Raw genomic sequence first — 19,923 nt, 5'->3', positions numbered from 1 at the left:
ACTCCTTTTTCATTCGTGGAAAATTTTATTAAGTTCTTAGCTTTTTCATTTCTTTTTCTTTTTTATTTTACTTCTTCTTATCTATTTCTTTCTTCATGTCTTTAAAGTATATTTTAAAGTGGATTTATTAATTGTGATATTATAAATGTATAATTGCATTTCCGCACTTAAATCGTCAAATAAATTTGTTAAAACAAAAGTAAAAGAAAAATAACATTATTTTCATGAAACTCTATAAATAAATAAAACGATATCATATAAACTTACTAAAGATATATTCATCACCATTTATAAGATTCAATTTCAGACTTAACTTATCTAGGGGGTTATAAGTTCGAGCTAAGAAAATAGTTTCTTGTAGAAATGCAGGGTAAGGTAGCATACAATAGATTCTTGTAGTCCGATTTTATAAAAAAATAATTAAAAATTTGTAGGATAAGGTGGTGTACAATAAACCTCGTTGCATTTCTTTTATTAAAAAAATGACTTCTTCCGATCGATTTATATTTCTTTATTTTTGCATTAAAAAATTGGAAGAAAAAAAATGGAAAAAAAAGAAGAAAAAAAAGGCGAAAAAACAATAAATAAAACTAATCTGAAAGCATAAGAAGAGACAAACATGATTTTATTAGGAACGGACATGATAATACAAATTTCTAGAAAATGACTCAATATATTTAACCTTCAATTAATTAAAATATGTATTTTTGATTCCTTCTTATAGAAATATATCAAGTTTGATTTGGCTTACCATGGTCAAATATGGATACTTGTATTTTACCCATATGTGTCGATACTCTTATAGGTTAACAATATATTTGAAATCCATACATATCCAATTGAAATACAAGTGATCCAACTCATCGAAATATGAATAAAAGGGATGGATTTTATAAATATGGACTAAAATTGTCAGCACTAGTGTAGCTGTAACACCTTGTAAATTCTATGCTAAAGATCTGAATCATTCGTCATGAGTGTTTTAACTTGAGTCGGGTTATATCCTAATTATACATGTGTTAAGGTTCATTTCTATGTGTGAGAACTGTATCAGATGTGGTTTAGAGTCATAAGGGATCTCTATCACAAAGTCAAGTCCAAACCTTTCCTACTGACTAAGTTTTCGCATGAGTATATATAAGGGTCAACTTTAATTGACCATATCTTTTATAATATAAAGAGTTAGATGATTCATAACCTATCAAATTAAAGGTTGATAATTCTTCTTTCCAACTCCATCGATCGTTTGTCAATGAGAGTCCGAAGTACTAAGACATTATGACTTATTTATCAGAGATGCTCCAACCTGGTGGAAGTCCGCGACCTGATCCGTGATAGAGAGGAAGCAAACCTCACTGCCTATTTAAATGAAATTTCATCTTCCAACTCCGGTTTTTATTTTTTTGAGGGTATATTTGTCCTGAAATTTTTTGGAGGAAGTTATCTAAATGACTTTAAAGGTTTAAAATTTCAATTTTTCATAATTACATCCTCTCATTCCCTTATAAATTCCTACGCTCAAGAACTTCAAAAAACTTCAAGGCTAGAGTTCATCTTCCAAAGTTCTTCATCAAGTTTCATCATTAAAGTAAGTAAGACTATCTCCACCTTGTTCTTCCCCACAAACTACGTTTTCCTGATTCAAAAGAATCCGTCGTGAATGAATTAGGGTTAGAACGAAACTCCATATTCTTGAATTGATCTTGATTCCTCATGAACTTCCAAGAACTCTCCATGAAAGTATTTCAATTTTTTGATAATTCTTTAATTACCCATGAGTTTTTACAAGATTTCCTCTATGAAAATATTTTAATTTCTTGATAATTCTTTTACACGTGTTTTCTAAGATTTTCTACATGAAATTATGAATGATTACTAAAAGAAGAATTTCTTATCTTGAGAACTATTTTAATGATTTTCTTTATAACTTCTTTATAACTCTTTGGCGATTTCTTACTATTTTCTTGGAATTCTTATATTATGAACCTTTGAACTATGAGTTATGAAAGTCCCCAAATTTAAGACCTTATGATGCAATCTTATGATTCTCTATACCACTTTATTATTATGATATGATATATGTCTCTCATGAATGCAAAATTATGATACATGAATTGTAACCTCATGACGTGATGATATAAATGAAATTTATGAGCTATGGTTCTTAAATGTTATGGATATAAGTCTCCGGGCTAATCCATGATCACATGAGCTTAAGAGAGCAAAGTAGTCAATCGAATAATTCTAAATGACGAACTCTGAAACTACGTTTGTCGACATAGGTTAAGGATCGTATCGTTGGTTCATGTGACTCCTTTTATGCTCATGGTAAGGACTAGTTATGAATTAATATGATATGTACGCGTATGTCTCATACTCGGTAAGGTATGAGATGTCTTAGTTGATCGGGTTGAGATCAAACTCCATGCGCTCACATGATGGTTTATATTGGTTACACTATTAACCTCTCATAATAAACTAAAATATGATAAAAGAGGTATCCCTAAGGCAGTCTGAATGACCTTATCTCTTAACCTTCATATGTCACAATTATGATTATGCTAGCTGCTTATATAGATCTTGATATGTATGTTATGTTTCATTCCATAATTTTACATACAGTACAATTTCATATGTACTTACATTCCTTCCGTCGGATGTGCTGCAATGCAGACTTAGGTACACTGACAAATGGTTAAAAGATGAATTTGATATATCAAAAAGAAATATCTACATTTAATTTTTTAATAATTTTGAGTTATTTTCGTTCAAAGCATATCCAATTGACTTGATATAAAGAAAAATTGTTGGAAGAATGTATAGAAAAAGCGCTATAGTCCGAGTGAGATCCTACTTGGTGCGAATTCAAATTAATTATACTTTAATGCGGATATTAAACACTGGGTGAAGAAACTAAAAAATAATAATTGGAGGAACGTATATATGTATCATCTTTCATTTTGCACAATATATAGTGCATCTTGCAAGGTGATAGTGGATGAGCTTACAATATTACAATAGAACAAATCAATTGTTACAATTTTACGAAAAAATACCAGTAATATTTCAAAGGGCAATATTTACTACGGCTTCTCAAGTAAATGTATCATTGACCAAATTCTTATTTAATTAAATGGCTGAATGTATATGTAATGTATCAATATAATATAAATAGTGTAAGATTGTATATATGTATGATGTATAGCTATACATTAGATATGTATAAATAATCACAAACACAGATATTTATACATTACAACGCATCTTCCACACGAGTTGATTTTTTTCGATACCGACTAGCTTAAATCTCCTCTAAATAGTCCTAAATTATGCATATGAAAAAATCTCAATGTTTCGATTCTTTTAGTATATTATATTTTCACTAGAAATGATCATTTTAAATTTTCGGTAGATCAAATTTTAAATTTTGAGATTCAAAAGCTTTTAATGAATGATTTCAATGGACATTTGATTCAAGTCTCCACTAAACAATCCAAAATTTAGATATTATTAGCTATTCTCAATATTTCTATTCTCTAGATATATTATTCACTCAAAATAATGTATAGTTGCGACGATGTCGAATAATTTTATTTATTTAAACTTACCCAATTGCCCGAAGAAGATCCAAGTAGACATAGACATAATAAGTAAATGATCAAATGGTCATTCTATTGTTTTAGTTTCCTGATTACTTTTATCGGAAATGTTGTCAAACAAAGCAGTTTTAATAACTATCAGAAATGACTCGTCTTCTAGTAGATGATTAAAGAAACAATGAGTTTAGAACTTTCCTTGTTACTTTAAATTATATCATTATCATAATAATTTAAGACATAATAAGTAGATTTAAAAAGCAAATTAATTAAATTTAAAAAAAGGAAAAATAATAAATTTTGTTCAATGTAATATTTAGCTTTCCATATTCCTACCACAACTTTGGAATACACTATAAAAGACCAAGCTAGTCTCATGTATTGAAATCATTCATTCATAGCTCTTTCTATTTTCTTTGTCATGTCTTCAGAAAAACTCATAACTTTCAAGACTAGCGATGGTGAGGAATTCAAACTCAATGAGGCTGTAGATGTGAGATCATAAGTCATCAAGAACATGGTACAAGATGCGGATAGTACTTCTAATGTCATCCCCTTGTCTAATGTTGATGGCAAAACAATGACCAAAGTTATTCAATATTGGAAGAAATATTCGGAAGAAGGTGTTACGAAAATCAGTTAAGGAGTTTTGATCAGGAATTCTTGAAGATGAGCCAATCAGAATTAGTTGGTGTTCTCTTGGCTGCTTCTTCTTTTGATGATAAGCAGTTGAAGGAGGAAATAATCCAATAATTTGCTGATAGGATCAAAGGGAAACCAATAGAGGAAATACGTGAAGTATTTGGTATCGTGAATGATTATACTCCAGAGGAAGAGGAGGAGGTACATAGAGAGAATGCTTGAGCCTTTGAATGATTTTATAATATTTCCCCTATTTCCTTAGCTATATCCTATTTTTATTGTTATTTTATTTCTGTTAGTTCTATCTTCTGTTGTTCCTTTTTGAACAAATATTGCTCGGTTTTGAATGATTTATAAATTATGTTGGAAAGAAATTAAAGCTTGTTATGCTATTTGAGAAAAAAAATATTATCCTTTTAGATACGTTATTCACTCAAATCTCCTTGAAATAGTCCTAAATTAGATATATATATATATCTGAGCAACTTTCGATGTTTTAATTCTTTTAATATATTGTATATTCACTAGAAATGACTAATTCACATTTGCGACAGATTAAATTATGAATTTGAGGTTGGAAATATTTTAATGATAGATTTCAATAGATATCCGATTCAAATAATTTAGATTACATGACCTCCTCCGTTACCCCATACAACTATGATTGGATGATAGAAAAATTAAATGATTAAAATGGAGTTATAGCAGTGAAGCCGGTGGTGGCGAAGAGGAGGAAAAAGGTTGGATTTACAGCAGTCCAACGCACATTAACAATTGAAGATGTAAAGAGAATTTTTTGTTAAAAATATAGAATGACAAATAAATGAAAATAAAATTAAAAAATAATTGGCACGTGGTAGGTAATAGTTGGTGTGTGTATGCACTTTCTTTCTTAGACGTGAGATTGACAAAAAATTGGGATATTTTTACCACGTTTAAAATATTCAATTATGGTGCTAGGACCTTTGCAAAGTTCCAGTGTCTTTTAAAAACTGTGTTATAGTTGAATGGGGTAATGATCCATTTTTTCTCTCTAAATCATAAGACCTAGAATAGTCTCTCCACTTATATCGTTCATGTTGGGAGGACAATTAACATACAAACAAAATAATATGATGAACGTTACTTCCTCTGTCTCATATTAAATATTAGACTTTTCTCTTTACATGTCTTTTGAAAAAATCATGAATAAGAAGGTTAATTGGAAAGAAATTAAAGCTAGTTATATTATTTGAGAAAATTAGGTAGAGTCTTAATTTTCCTCTTGTTTAGGGTATAGAAAAAGAAAACTTAGTGATAGCTTAAATATGTGTCTACAACTATTCAAACACCATTCTCCAAAGTTATAATAACTTCAGCTTTTACAAGAAGATACACAACAAAAGCTTTCTTGTACCTATCACCATCTTCCTATCTGTTACATATGTTCTGAGTGATAAAGATTGGATTTTTCAAACACTCATTAACTCAAATTACAGGATTTTTTTTGTTTTTAAGCAATAGTCTCCATAAATATTCCCATGAACTTTTTTTTCCCCATTTTGACTTCCTACTTCAACTAGAACAGTGAAAACCTATTGCTCTATAAATTAAGCCCTTCAAACCTCTCAGACATTATAGTCATTCAAATTTCCTTTCAATAATATTCTCAACAAAAATAAATTAACATCTCTTATTCAAATATATTTTTATCATCATGTCTTCTTTAACAAAGTTCTTAACTCTAAAGACTTGCAATGGTAAGGTATTTATACTGGACGAGGCGATTGCCGTAAGGTCACAAGCTATCAAGAATATGATTGAAGACGATTGTGTTTCAAACGTCATTCCCCTGCCTAATGTCCTTAGCAAAACAATGACCAAATTAAAGTGATTGAATACTGGAAGAAACATTCGGAGGAAGGCGTCTCCAAAGACATGTTTATGGATTTTGACAATTGTTTAATTTTCCTATTTTAATGGTGGTGTTATTTCAGGTAGAATAAGGGAACAACATATATATGATCTGAGGTACGTTTTGATAAATAGTTGATCACAATTTAGGCAGGAAACCCTCATACCTAATAATTCACATATAAAACTTGAAAAAATAGAATACTTCAGATTTCACACGTAATAACATAGTTTTTATTTTATTTTATATTTACTAGACTATTTGTTGCAGCATAATTTTTTTTTAGTTTTTATACATATATCATTGAAATTTACTTAACTGGGTTTTGTAATTTGTAGTAACAAAAATCATTGAACTTTACTAAGGAATCAGAAGTTTTAGATAATTGAGATTGCTCAGGTTTAATAATTTATCAAATGTTTGAACAAATTTGGAGGATAACTTATTCACATTTTGTCTCTCCCCGACCCTACACCCTGGACGTGGCCGACACTCGAGAACCATTGCTGGCCCCAAGCAAACCCTTGGCTCGACTTACTTACTCAGCGGAAGACTATATGCAATAAGAAAGGAATTCAAATGCTAAACAACTTAACTGTCTCAAAACTAAACTCTTAATGTTTTGAAAATAAACATTTAACTTAGCCAAAATGGCAACTCAAAATCTGAACAGAAGGCAATAGCAAAATGATGACGAATGAACTAACATCTGACCGACTATTTATGAAGCCTCTAAAACAACTGAGATGGATGTCGAGATAGGCCTACGACATCCTAATGAACTATCTAATACTCAAAGTAAACAAAGGGATCCTCTGGATTGCAAAGAGGCTATCCAACAGACTCTGAACTGTTCACTGGATCAATGATGCGATGGATGTCGATCCTCGTTACCTGCGTCTGCATCATAATATGATGCAGGCCAACATGCATCAGTATATTGAATGTACGAGTATGCAAGTTGGAATGCTAAACACAACGTAGGCTTGAATAAACCTAAAAGGAACTGAAGAACTTAGCTGGCTCATCTCAACTCAACATAACTAAACTCATTTCAATATAAAGCAGTTTAAAATAAGTGCAATATAAAGAAAAGTTGTTTAAAATATGATGTCAACTCTGTGTGTATGCAAAGATACAAATAACTCTGAGATGTATGTAAAAATACAAATAAACTGATGTATATAAAAATACAAAGTACTGTTGTGGGACTTTCTCTAACCGACAACCATCACATAAGAGCTATTGTGATGATACATCAATCTCCCTCACGCTGCCAGTTCATCCTATACCCTACTGGGGGTATATGACCTAAATTACTAAGTGGATCCACTAGTCTATGTGAAAAAGATTCATCTAAAAAGTATGACCCTTTTCTACCATGATGACTACATGGTTTATAGAGACGTGAGTTATCTTAACTCAAGCTTGTCCCCAAATCAGTGCTCAATACTACTCCCAAAATATGATACTAGCTCTTTATGTTTAAAACATACTTATTTCTGTTATTTGAGATAATTGCTCAAAACTTAGATCAAAGTCTATCTTGGAAATCAAAGTTTCCCCTCTTGCTTAATTATGAAAGCATTTACTCTTTTCTAAGAACTATCTCAAAGGCTCTTTGGAACTCAAGATTTTCCTTTCTTATTTAAATGTGAAAACATTTTAAACCCTTTGGAAATACATATTCCCCATATACTTTTGAAGAAATGAACTTCAAGTTTTACTCTTTACTCTTTACTCAACTCAAAATTTAAGTCTTTAAACAAAGTTAAACGTTTGTAAAATACTTTTAAAAAAAGAAACTTAAAGAACTTCTCTTAACTTGACTCCTAACTGATCATTAAATTGAATTATGGATTCAAGCATCATGATTTATGATAGGAAAGATCTCATTATGTTTAGGAATGAATGTAGATAGCTAAACATGAGAAAAAGACCAAAAATAAATATGTGAGGGTGGGTCCGCGACGCGGAGACATTTAATTTTTAGTTTCAAAAATGACTTTTGAGGCAGAAGACTCTGTGACGGCTCTGTGAAGCGAAACAAAAATTCCCAAAACTGGAAACCATCTCCGCGACCCGCCACTGATGTCAGATTTCGTCCGACGAAATCTCTTCTTTATTTTTTGGCTGTAAACCCTCTAACTCTGTGGGTTCTTTTACCCAACACTTAGAATCGATTAAATGTTCAAAGTACATCAGATTCTACTTAAAATAGAATGTAAAATCACAGATTAGGATCAAACAACTCCTCAACGAATTCAGCGAAACAAGAATCTAATGAAACTTCAACAAACCCATTCAAGAACTCAATTTCTAAGCTTTCAAGAACTTAAATTTTCTGAAATAAATCATGATTGGCGCGTGGGTGAATTAACCCAACGCTATGTGAGCTCACATACCTTGTAGGGATCACCCCCGATGAAATCCACAAGTAAAACTCGACGATCTTGATGAATCTTGAATGTTCTTCTCCTTTCTCCTGTTTTCTCCTCTTCTTTTCTCTTCTCTCAAAACCCTAACTCTTTTTCCAAAAATGTAAACTGACTAAGTTCAGTTTAGACCCCTAAGCAATTACCAGAAATGAATTAAAATAAAAGGGTAAGGAAAAGACCAAACTACCCTACAAAAATCCGGATTTGGACTTTCCTTATTCGAACTGGCCAACTTCCAAAGGGCCTAACTTTCGAATACGTACTCGGAATCGCACAAACTTGGAGGTGTTGGAAAGATCATTCCAAGAGATTTCTAACCATATCTAGAAGTACACCTAACTCATCCTTTGCTAGGATTTATGGTCGTTTGAAGTTGACCAAAAACTTACTTTTCCTAACCTAAACAAATTTCCAGATTTTCAATTCATTCCAAAAATGACTATTTCCAATTCTTAGCTTCTTCCTAGCTATTTCAAATTGCGAGTTGTTATAATATCTCCCTCTTAGGAATATTCGTCCTCGAATGAGATTACTCTTACTAGGCTAAGGGTGGTAACATGAAGTTCAAACACCCAACAAGCAAAGCAATTACAACACCTAACTTATAATTTAAATAGTACTAAAAATATAATTAGTACCTTGGTCTGCATTTTCTCCGGACTCAAAGAGATATGGATATATCTTTTTCATATCTTCCTGAGCTTCCCAAATAGTTTCCTCAACAAATTGGTTCCTCCAAAGAAATTTGACTGATGCTACCTCTTTTGTTCTCAACTTGCGAACTTGGCAATCTAGAATCTGAACATGAATCTCCTCATAAGACAAGTTACCCTTGATACCAATATCTTCGGTTGGTATGATAAGTGAAGGATCTCCCATGCACTCCTCCAACATGGAGACATGGAATACCGGATGAACCGCTGTTAACTCTTATGGTAACTCTAATTCATAAGCTACCTTGCCAATCCTTTTGGAAATTCTGTAACGACCAACAAACTGGGGGCTAAGTTTTCCCTTCTTTCCCAAACCTCATAACTCCCTTCATGGGTGAAACTTTCAAGTACACCCAATCACACAATCCACCTTGATACCTCAAACCACTATCTCCCCCTTGTTCAAAAGACATCACTTTTTGCTGATGAACACTTGCCTTTAATTCAAGCAATAACGGATATTGGTCGTTCTTTCTTTTTACTTCTGACACTAATGATCATTCAGTCCCATTCATCACCACTACTCCTCTTTCTGTGGAATCCATTAGTAGAACTCACAATCGTGTAAGTCTATCCACATCTTTTGCTAACTCTTTCTTATCTTCATCAACATGGTCGGTACCACCCATAGACAACCTGCTTAAGGCATAAGCAACAACATTAGCCTTACCTGGGTGGTAAAGAATACTCATGTCATAACCCTTGAGTAATTCTAGCCACCTCCTTTGTCTGAGATAAAAATCTTTCTGACTAAACACAGACTGAAGGCTCTTATGATCGGTGAACACATCCATATGCTCACCATAAATATAATGACGCCACATTTTCAAAGAAAAACTACGGCAACCAACTCTAAGTCATGTGTTGGATAGCTCTTCTCATGAACTTTCAACTGTCTAGAGCATAAGCTATAACTTTGCCATTCTGCGTTAATACACAACCCAAGCCAACTCTAGATGCATCACAGTACTCCACAAAACCTTGAGTACCTTCCGGTAAGGTCAAAACTGGGGGAGTAGTTAACCTCTTTCTCAATTCCTGAAAGCCTTTCTCATAAGCTTCAGACCATTGAAACTTCACTGTCTTCTGAGTCAACTTGGTCAAAGGAGACAAAATAGACGAGAACCCTTCGACGAACCTTCTAAAATAGTCAGCCAACTCCAAGAAACTCCTAATATTCGTTGGAGATGTGGGTGTAGGCCAGTTCTGGACTGCCTCTATTGATGAGTGTCAACTCTAGCTCCATCACCGGAAACTATGTGGCCTAAGAATGCCACAGACTCAAGCCAAAACTCACACTTAGAGAACTTGGCATACAACTTCCTATCTTTCAAAGTATGAAGAACTATTCTGAGATGGCTAGCATGATTTTCTTCATTTCTTGAATAGATTAGTATGTCATTAATGAAGACTATAACAAACATATCTAAATAAGGTTTGAAGACTCTATTCATAAGGTCCATACTGCTGGTGTATTAGACAAACCAAACGACATGACCAGAAACTCATAATGACCTTAACGGGTCCTGAATGTTGTCTTTGGAATATCACATTCCCTTACTTTCAACTGCTCTTATAACTCTTTCAACTCTGCTGGTGCCATTATATATAGCGGAATAGATATAGGACGAGTATCTGAAAGAAGGTCTATACCAAAGTCTATTTCTCTCTCAGGAGGGACTCCGGGTAGATCATTTGGAAAGACTTCTAGGAACTCTCTTACTACTTAAACAAACTGAATATGAGGTATCTCAACACTAGAGTTATTAACTCGGACTAAGTGATAGACACACTCCTTAGAAACTAACTTCATTGCCTTAAAGTGAGGAATAAAATGACCCTTAGGCACTGCTGAACTGCTTTTCCACTCTAAGACTTGCAAATTTGGAAATTGAAACTTTACAACTCGAGTTCTACAATCAACTGAAGCATAAAAGGCATGAAGTCAGTCCATACCTAGAATGACATCAAAATCTACCATGATACTCTTGTGATTGACAGAAAGGAAACAATCACGATAAACTCTTTCTGCTTGAATAGAATCACCAACATGTGTAGAAACACTGAATGGTTCACTAAGTTGTTCAGGAATAACATCAAAAAACATAGCAACATAAGGAGTTACAAAAGGTAAACTCGCTCCTGGGTCTAGCAAAACATAAACAATAAAGTCAAAGACCTGAATCATACCAGTGACAACATTTGGTGAATCCTTTTGGTCTTGGCGACTATTGATAGCATACAAGCGGTATGTTTCTCCGCCAGTATCAGAAGTAGCCCCTCTAGGTGAAGCTCTGTCTGGTGGAACAACTGAAGAAAACTGGGCTCTATTGTCCCCATTACCATTTCCCTGCCTGTTCTCAGGACACTCTCTCATAAAATGACCGTTCTGACCACACTTGAAACAATGAGTGGATCCATCACGACACATCTATGAGTAGTTCCTACCAAACTTAGTACATGCAGGAGGCTTACTATCCCTTTGTGCAATACTGCCTTGAGAATAAGCAGGTTTAGCTCTGAAACTCTCGAAATTCTGACTATTGTACATACCTTTGTATATGATGGGGCTGGTCCCTTCGGTTTCTGTTGGAAGGAAGACCAGTTCGCGCTACTCTTTTGCTGCTTGAACTCGTTCCCTGATGGGTGAACTTCAGACTGTACTCATGAACACTCATAGACTCCGGATTAAGAGTGAGAAATTCTCTTATCTTTGCCTCTCGCAACTCACGGGGAAAGAAACGCCCTATGAGAGCACACTCAAACAAAGCCCAACTTACTATTGGCGCATCCTCAACCCTTTTCTTTTTCCATTAGTCTAACCAAATTCTAGCAACACCCTTCATTTGGTATGCAGCTAGTTCCACCCTCTTCGAATCAGCAACATGCATCACATCAAATACCTTTTTCAGCTCCTCAATTAAGTTCTCCGGATCCTCAGTGACACTTGAACATAAGAAGCTTGGTGGGTTCATCTTTAAAAGCTCATAGATCCTTGAAGTATCAGCCACTTCTTGTCGATTATCTCTCTGTCCAATTTGATAGGTCGCAACTTGACTTAAAATCCGGATAGCTTCACAGAATTCAGCCTTGGTGACCTATTCTTGGGGTTGCACTTCTAGTGCATTAGGTACCCTTTGTTCCTCGACATTTCTCCTAGCAGGACGACCTCTGACTGCTCTTCCTGGAGGCATGATTATCTGGAAACATGCGCAAGCACGAGTTAGAGGGAAACTTTTTAGAGATCAAACTCTAACGCACGAAATGAGTGTGAAAGAAGTGAGAAATTTTCCTAAATGTTGCAAACTCCTAATTATGGATGTGGTGCGCTTCACACCGATAAATAAGACTCTACAGATACGACTTCATAGACTCCCTAAGACTCTTGAAATCTTGGATCTGATACCAAGTTTGCCACTCCCCGAGCCTACACCCTGGACGTGGCCGACACTCGAGAATCATTGCTGGACCCAAGTGAACCCTTAGACTGGCTTACTTACTCAGTGGAAGACTTTATGCAATAAGAAAGGAATTCAAATGCTAAACAACTTAATTGTCTCAAAACTGAACTCATAATGTTTTGAAAATAAACATTTAATTTAGCCAAAATGGTAACTCAAATCTGAACATAAGTCAATAGAAAAATGATGACGAATGAACTAACATTTGACTGGCTATCTATGAAGCCTCTAAAACAACTGAGATGGATGTCGGGACAGCCCATGACATCCTAATGAATTATCTAATACTGAAAGTAAACAATGGGATCCTCCGGAATGCAAAAAGGCTCACCAACAGACTCTGAACTGCTCACTGGATCAACGATGCGCTCGATGCCGATCCTAGTTACCTACGTATGTATCATAATACGATGCAGACCAACTAGCATCAAGACATTAAATGTACGAGTATGTGAGTTGGAATGATAAACACAAAATAGGCTTGAAAAGAATCTGAAAGGAACTGAAGAACTTACCTGGCTCAACTCAACTCAACATAACTGAACTCATTTCAATATAAAACAGTTTAAAACAAGTGCATATATAAAGAAAAGTTGTCTAAAACATGATTTCAACTCTGTGAGTATGCAAATATACAAATAACTCTGAGATGTACGTAAAAATACAAATAAACTAATGTATATAAAAATACAACGATCTCCCTCACGCTGCTAGTGCATCATATACCCTGTCGGGGTATAGGACCTAAATTACTAAGTGGATCCATTATTCTATGCGAAAATGATTCATCTAAAAAGTATGACCCTTTTCTACCCTGATGGATACATGGTTTATGGAGACGTGAGTTATCTGAACTCAAGCTCGTCCCCATGTCGGTGCTCAATACTACTCCCAAAATATGATACTAGCTCTTTATGTTAAAAACATACTTCTTTCTGGAATTTGAGATAATTGCTCCAAACTTAACTCAAAGGCTATCTTGGAAATCAAAGTTTCCCCTCTTGCTTAATTATAAAAGCACTTACTCTTTTTAGAAAACTAACTCAAAGGCTCTTTGGAAATCAAGGTTTTCCTTTCTTGTTTAAATGTGAAAACATTTAAAACCCTTTGGGAATACATAGTCCCCATATATTTTTGAAGAAATGAACTTCAAGGTTTACTCTTTACTCTTTACTCAACTCAAAACTTAAGTCTTAAAACAAAGTTAAAACATTTGTAAAATACTTTTAAAAAAAGAAACTTTATGAACTTAGAAATGAATTTAGATAGCTAAATATGAGAAAAAGAAAAAAAATAATATCTGAGGGTGGGTCCGCGACGCGGAGACATATTTATTTTTTAGTTTCGAAAATGAATTTTGAGGCAGAAGACTCCGTGACAGCTCCGCAACATGAAACGAAAATTCCCAAAACTGGGAACCAGCTCTACGATGCACCACTCATGTCGAATTTCGTCCGACGAAATATCTTCTTAGTTTTTCGGCTCTAAACCCTCTAAACGCTGTGGGTTCTTTTACCCAACTCTTTGAATCGATTAACTCTTCAAAGTACATTATATTGTACCTAAAATCACATATTAGAATCAAACAACTCAACGAATTCAGCGAAACAAGAATCTAATGAAACTTCAACAAATCCATTCAATTACTCAATTTCTAAGCTTTCAACAACTTAAATTCGCTAAAATAAATCATGATTGACACGTGGGTGAATTAACTCAATGCTATGTGATCTCACATACCTTGTAGGGATCACCCCCGACGAAATCCACATGCCAAACTCGACAATCTTGATGAGTCTTGAATGTTCTTCTCCTTTCTCCTCTTTTCTCCTCTTCTTTTCTCTTCTCTCAAAACCATAACTCTTTTTCCAAAAGCGTAAACTGACTAAGTTCAGTTTAGACCCCTAAGTAATTACCAAAAAAGAATTAAAATAAAAGGGTAAGGAAAAGACCAAACTACCATTCAAAAATCCGAATTTGGACTTTCCTTAATCCAACAACTCAACTTCCAAAGGGCCTAACTTTCTCATATGAACTCGGAATCGCGCAAACTCGGCAGCGTGGGAAAGATCATTCCAAGAGCTTTCCAACAATATCTGGAAGTACACCTAACTCATCCTGATCTAGGAGTTATGGCCGTTTGAAGTTGACCAAAAAACTCACTTTTCCTAACCTAAACAAATTTCCAGATTTTCAATTCTTTCCAAAAATGACTATTTCCAATTCTTAGCTTCTTCCTAGCTATTTCAAATTGCGAGATGTTACACATTTTCTATAGTTTGAAGTTCAAATTTATTTGACCATCCAAAAGAGTGGTTAGTAATAGTAACTCATCATAAATGTTTTTTTCCTCCCTTTTACGCTAGATAACAAAGAGTAGAAAATGTTAAAATAATTATTTTTGTAATAAAAAAATCATTCAACTTTGCTAATTTTAATATCATATAATAAAAGGTCCATTTCATTTTAAGCTAAATTACAAAGAGTTCAATTTTGCCTCATTCTTGGTCTAACATATGCATTTAATTAAAGATGTATAATGCAGACAAATGTACAATTTTGCCTCGTTCCGTGAATAAATTAGAGCATTAATTTAGAGGCTCACATATATGGGAGAAAATAGAGACGAATTTATGATTTAATTTTTGTAAATTTAAAATTATGGATTCATATATAATACTCTGTTATAATTTTAATAAATTTTTACATATAAATAAACGTTCAAGGAAAAAATGAGATTTTTACCTGGTCGCACAAGTAGGGTTAGACAAAAAATTGTAACAAAAGGCAAAATTGAACAATTTCGAGTATTGTATAGATAAATTTATCTTTTTCTCTTTTTCCTATTAAGTAATTCATTGTTAATTAGGGAGTATATAATCATTTATTATGAGTTACATTACTAACCACTCTTGTGGAGTATCAGTCATGTTAAATATTATTGATCTGAAACCTAACAGATACCAACAAAACTCAATTAGAGAGTCAAGATAGATGCCAAAAAAATGAAGTTACATTCTGATTTATATAACACAACAAAAGAAGGATAATTATGGAGATGAAGAACAAAATTCATAGTCACAGCTCAGAGGATAATTAAATCTAAAGGGGTTACACCTGAAATCATTTTGGTCACAGGCTGAGGATAATTAAACCAACGTTCTATAGTCAATTAGAAACTAGCTAGCAACTTTAATTTGGGCACGAGTTTTCTTCTTAAGAATCTGAATCAAGTTGTATAAACAAATCACGAATGTGTGGCTGTGTCCTGAGTGCTGTCTTTGTGCGTTTCTTGCGTAACAAGGACATGCCATCACATTGCCTCTTCTTCGTATCTGGAGGCTGGACATCGTCAGCTGATTTCATAAACGAGTGATTCAAGAGCATGTCTGCACTCCAACGCGCGCTTGGATTCCTGACCAGACAATTATTCAGGAAATCTTTTGCCTCTGTAGACAGTTTGGGATTCTCCAAATTTGGTTCCGAATTGGATGATTCCCATAGGGGTTTCCCAGTGATCATCTCGTAAACAGTGCATCCAAGTGACCAAACATCAACTCCTGGGCAGTACTCCTTCTTAATTAGAGCTTCAGGTGCCATGTACCTCTTGGTTCCTCTGTGCCCCACGTTCTCTTTCCAGTTCTGCTCCAAAGTTATGGAAAGTCCGAAATCAGCTATCTTTGCCACCTCGGCCATACCATCATCACCATCAGTAGTAAGAAGAATGTTTTGGGGTTTTATGTCGCAATGAATAATCCCTTTTTTGTGAATCAAACTGAGCCCTAAAACAACATTTTTGGTGTACTTTTGGACTTGAAACTCAGGCAATCCTCGTTCATCAATACGATCAACTAGGTTTCCAGCTGAGGCAAATTCGAGCAGCAAATTGTAAAGATATATGTCATCTTCATAGGTGACATTAAATCCAAAACATTGAAAAATTTGAGGACAATCCTCAAACATCCTTAAGAATTCCTTTTCATTTCGAAGAGACTGAGAGCGGTTTAACATACAAGATTTAACGGCAATGAGAGATGGTATCATAGGAGAAGTGGTATCAGTAGAAGCCAATGATACAAAACCATAGCTTCCTTTCCCCAATGTTCTACCTCTCTGCCAATTAAATTTCTCTTGTTTTTCCTCCATTACTATTATTTCACAGTGTTCTCTTTTTTTCTTGAATGTGAGCTCTTTTCTTAGTGTAAGTATAGGAATAATGATAAATGATCAGATGAGATCATAATTAAAATGGGTTGAATATTAGTCAGTAAAATTAAATTTGGATAAACTCGTCTCAACCAATTATTTGACCCATTTTTACCCTTCTTTGTTCTTTTCTGGACTCTTATTTAGTTTTTCCATTTTTCATTTTTCTATTTTCCTATTTTAGTTCTTCTTATCTATTTTTTTTTTTATGTTTTTAAAATGAAGCATTGAAAAACTATATTTATTGTCCACATTATTATAAGTTAACAGTAGATTTGATATTCATATTTTGATCTAACTCATTAAAATATAAATAAAATTTACTAATTTTATGTAGCAGTTTTGTTTCCTAATTTTTCTGTTTTTACCTTTCACAGTGCTAGTAGAAGAAATTTTATTAAATTTTTTCATATTTACTTCTTTTATTATATGATAATTTAAAGTTGTATAAAATTAATAAGATATTTACCATAAAATAACAAGCACTTATATAAGTTGTTATTTATTAAAAGGACTAACTTGAATTCAAAGTCCTTCACTTGATTAATGAATCAAGAGAACAACTATCACTATTTAATTTCAAATCCCAAGACAATTCTCATTTTACAATTCTAAAATGAACTTATCTTTTGAAATTTTATTAATTGGTTAAATATAATAAATTTAAAATGAATTGAATGCTAATTCAGTAAAAATGAATTTGGTCAAATATATGGAGTAGACTGATTTAACCCATTTTTACTCCTTTTTCATTCGTGGAAATTTTATTAAGTTTTTAGCTTCTTCATTTCTTTTTCTTTTTTTATTTTACTTCTTCTTATCTATTTCTTTCTTCATGTCTTTAAAGTATATTATTAATTGTGATATTATAAATGTATAATTGCATTTCCGCACTTAAATCGTCAAATAAATCTGTTAAAATAAAATTAAAAGAAAAATAACATTATTTTCATGAAACTCTATAAATAAATAAAACGATATCATATAAATTTACTAAAGATATATTCATCACCATTTATAAGATTCAATTTCAGACTTAGCTTGTCTGGGGGGTTATAAGTTCGAGCTAAGCAAATAGTTTCTTGTAGAGATGCACGGTAAGGTAGCATACAATAGATTCTTGTGGTCCGATTTTATAAAAAAATAATTAAAAATTTGCAGGATAAGGTGGTGTACAATAAACCTCGTTGCATTTTTTTTTAAATGACTTCTTCCGATCGATTTATATTTCTTTATTTTTGAATTAAAAAATTGGAAGAAAAATAATGGAAAAAGAAAAAAAAGGCGTAAAAACAGTAAATAAAACTAATCTGAAAGCATAAGAAGAGACAAACATGATTTTTTTAGGAACGGATATGATAATACAAATTTCCAGAAAATGATTCAATATATTTAACCTTCATTTAATTAAAATATGTATTTTTGATTCCTTCTTATAGAAATATATCAAGTTTGATTTGGCTTACCATGGTCAAATATGGATACTTGTATTTTACCCATATGTGTCGATACTCTTATAGGTTAACAAAAGATTTGAAATCCATACATATCCAACCGAAATACAAGTGATCCAACTCATCAAAATATGAATAAAAGGGATGGATTTTATTAATATGGACTAAAATTGTCAGCACTAGTGTAGTTGTAACACCTTGTAAATTCTATGCTAAAGATCTGAATCATTCGTCATGAGTGTACATACTTGAGTCGGGTTATATCCTAATTATACATGTGTTAAGGTTCATTTCTATGTGTGAGAACTGTATCAGATGTGGTTTAGAGTCATAAGGGATCTCTATCACAAAGTCAAGTCCAAACGTTTCTTACTGACTAAGTTTTTGCATGAGTATATATAAGGGTCAACTTTAACTGACCATATCTTTTATAATATCAAGAGTTAGATGATTCATAACCTATCAAACTAAAGGTTGATAATTCTTCTTTCCAACTCCATCGATCGTTTGTCAATGAGAGTCTGAAGTACTAAGACATTATGACTTATTTATCAGAGATGCTCCAACCTGGTGGAAGTCCGCGACCCGATCCGTGACAGAGAGGAAGCAAACCTCACTGCCTATTTAAATGAAATTTCATCTTCCAACTCTGGTTTTTATTTTTTTGAGGGTATTTTTGTCCTAAATATTTTTAGAGGGAGTTATCTAAATGACTTTAAACTTGTAAACATTCAATTTTTCATAATTACATCCTCTCATTCCCTCATAAATTTCTACGCTCAAGAACTTCAAAAATCTTCAAGGCCGGAGTTCATCTTCTAAAGTTTTTCATCAAGTTTCATTATTAAAGTATGTAAGACTATCTCCACAATGTTCTTCCCCACAAACTACGTTTTCATGATTCAAAAGAATCCGTCGTGAATGAATTAGGGTTAGAACGAAACTCCATATTCTTGAATTGCTCTTGATTCCTCATGAACTTCCAAGAACTCTCCATGAAAGTATTTCAATTTCTTGATAATTCTTTAATTACCCATGAGTTTTTACAAGATTTCCTCTATGAAAGTATTTTAATTTCTTGATAATTCATTTACACATGTGTTTTCTAAGATTTTCTATATGAATGATTACTAAAAGAAGAAATTCTTATCTTGAGAACTATTTTAATGATTTTCTTTATAACTTCTTGATAACTCTTTGGCGATTTCTTAATATTTTCTTGGAATTCTTATATTATGAACCTTAGAACTATGAGTTATGAAAGTCCCCAAATTTAAGACCTTATGATGCTATCTTATGATTCTCTATACCACTTTATTATTATGATATATGTCTCTCATGAATGAAAAATTATGATACATGAACTGTAACCACATGACGTGATGATATAAATTAAATTTATGAGCTATGGTTCTTAAATGTTATGGATATAAGTCTCCGGGCTAATCCATGATCACATGAGCTTAAGAAAGCTAACTAGTCAATCGAAAAGGCATAATTCTAAATGAAGAACTCTGAA

At 33.1% G+C, this 19,923-nt stretch overlaps 1 protein-coding gene across 1 annotated transcript; it reads right to left on the bottom strand.

The window, feature by feature from the left end:
• Window positions 1-15,960: 15,960 nt before the first annotated feature.
• On the bottom strand, window positions 15,961-16,890 carry LOC125825230 (mitogen-activated protein kinase kinase kinase 20-like). The gene has a single exon (XM_049504569.1). It carries the CDS (start codon window positions 16,888-16,890, stop codon window positions 15,961-15,963), a length of 930 nt encoding a protein of 309 aa, XP_049360526.1.
• Between the last annotated feature and the right edge of the window lie 3,033 nt (window positions 16,891-19,923).

The sequence above is a fragment of the Solanum verrucosum genome, unplaced genomic scaffold (assembly GCF_900185275.1).
Source record: "Solanum verrucosum unplaced genomic scaffold, falcon-dt-bn FXZP01000113.1, whole genome shotgun sequence".
Taxonomy (NCBI): domain Eukaryota; kingdom Viridiplantae; phylum Streptophyta; class Magnoliopsida; order Solanales; family Solanaceae; genus Solanum; species Solanum verrucosum.
This window is presented reverse-complemented; position numbering and strand designations above follow the sequence as displayed.

Bases quoted from the DNA above. Each gene is read 5' to 3' on its own strand.
- LOC125825230 (XM_049504569.1), bottom strand. From the start codon at position 16,890: ATGGAGGAAAAACAAGAGAAATTTAATTGGCAGAGAGGTAGAACATTG.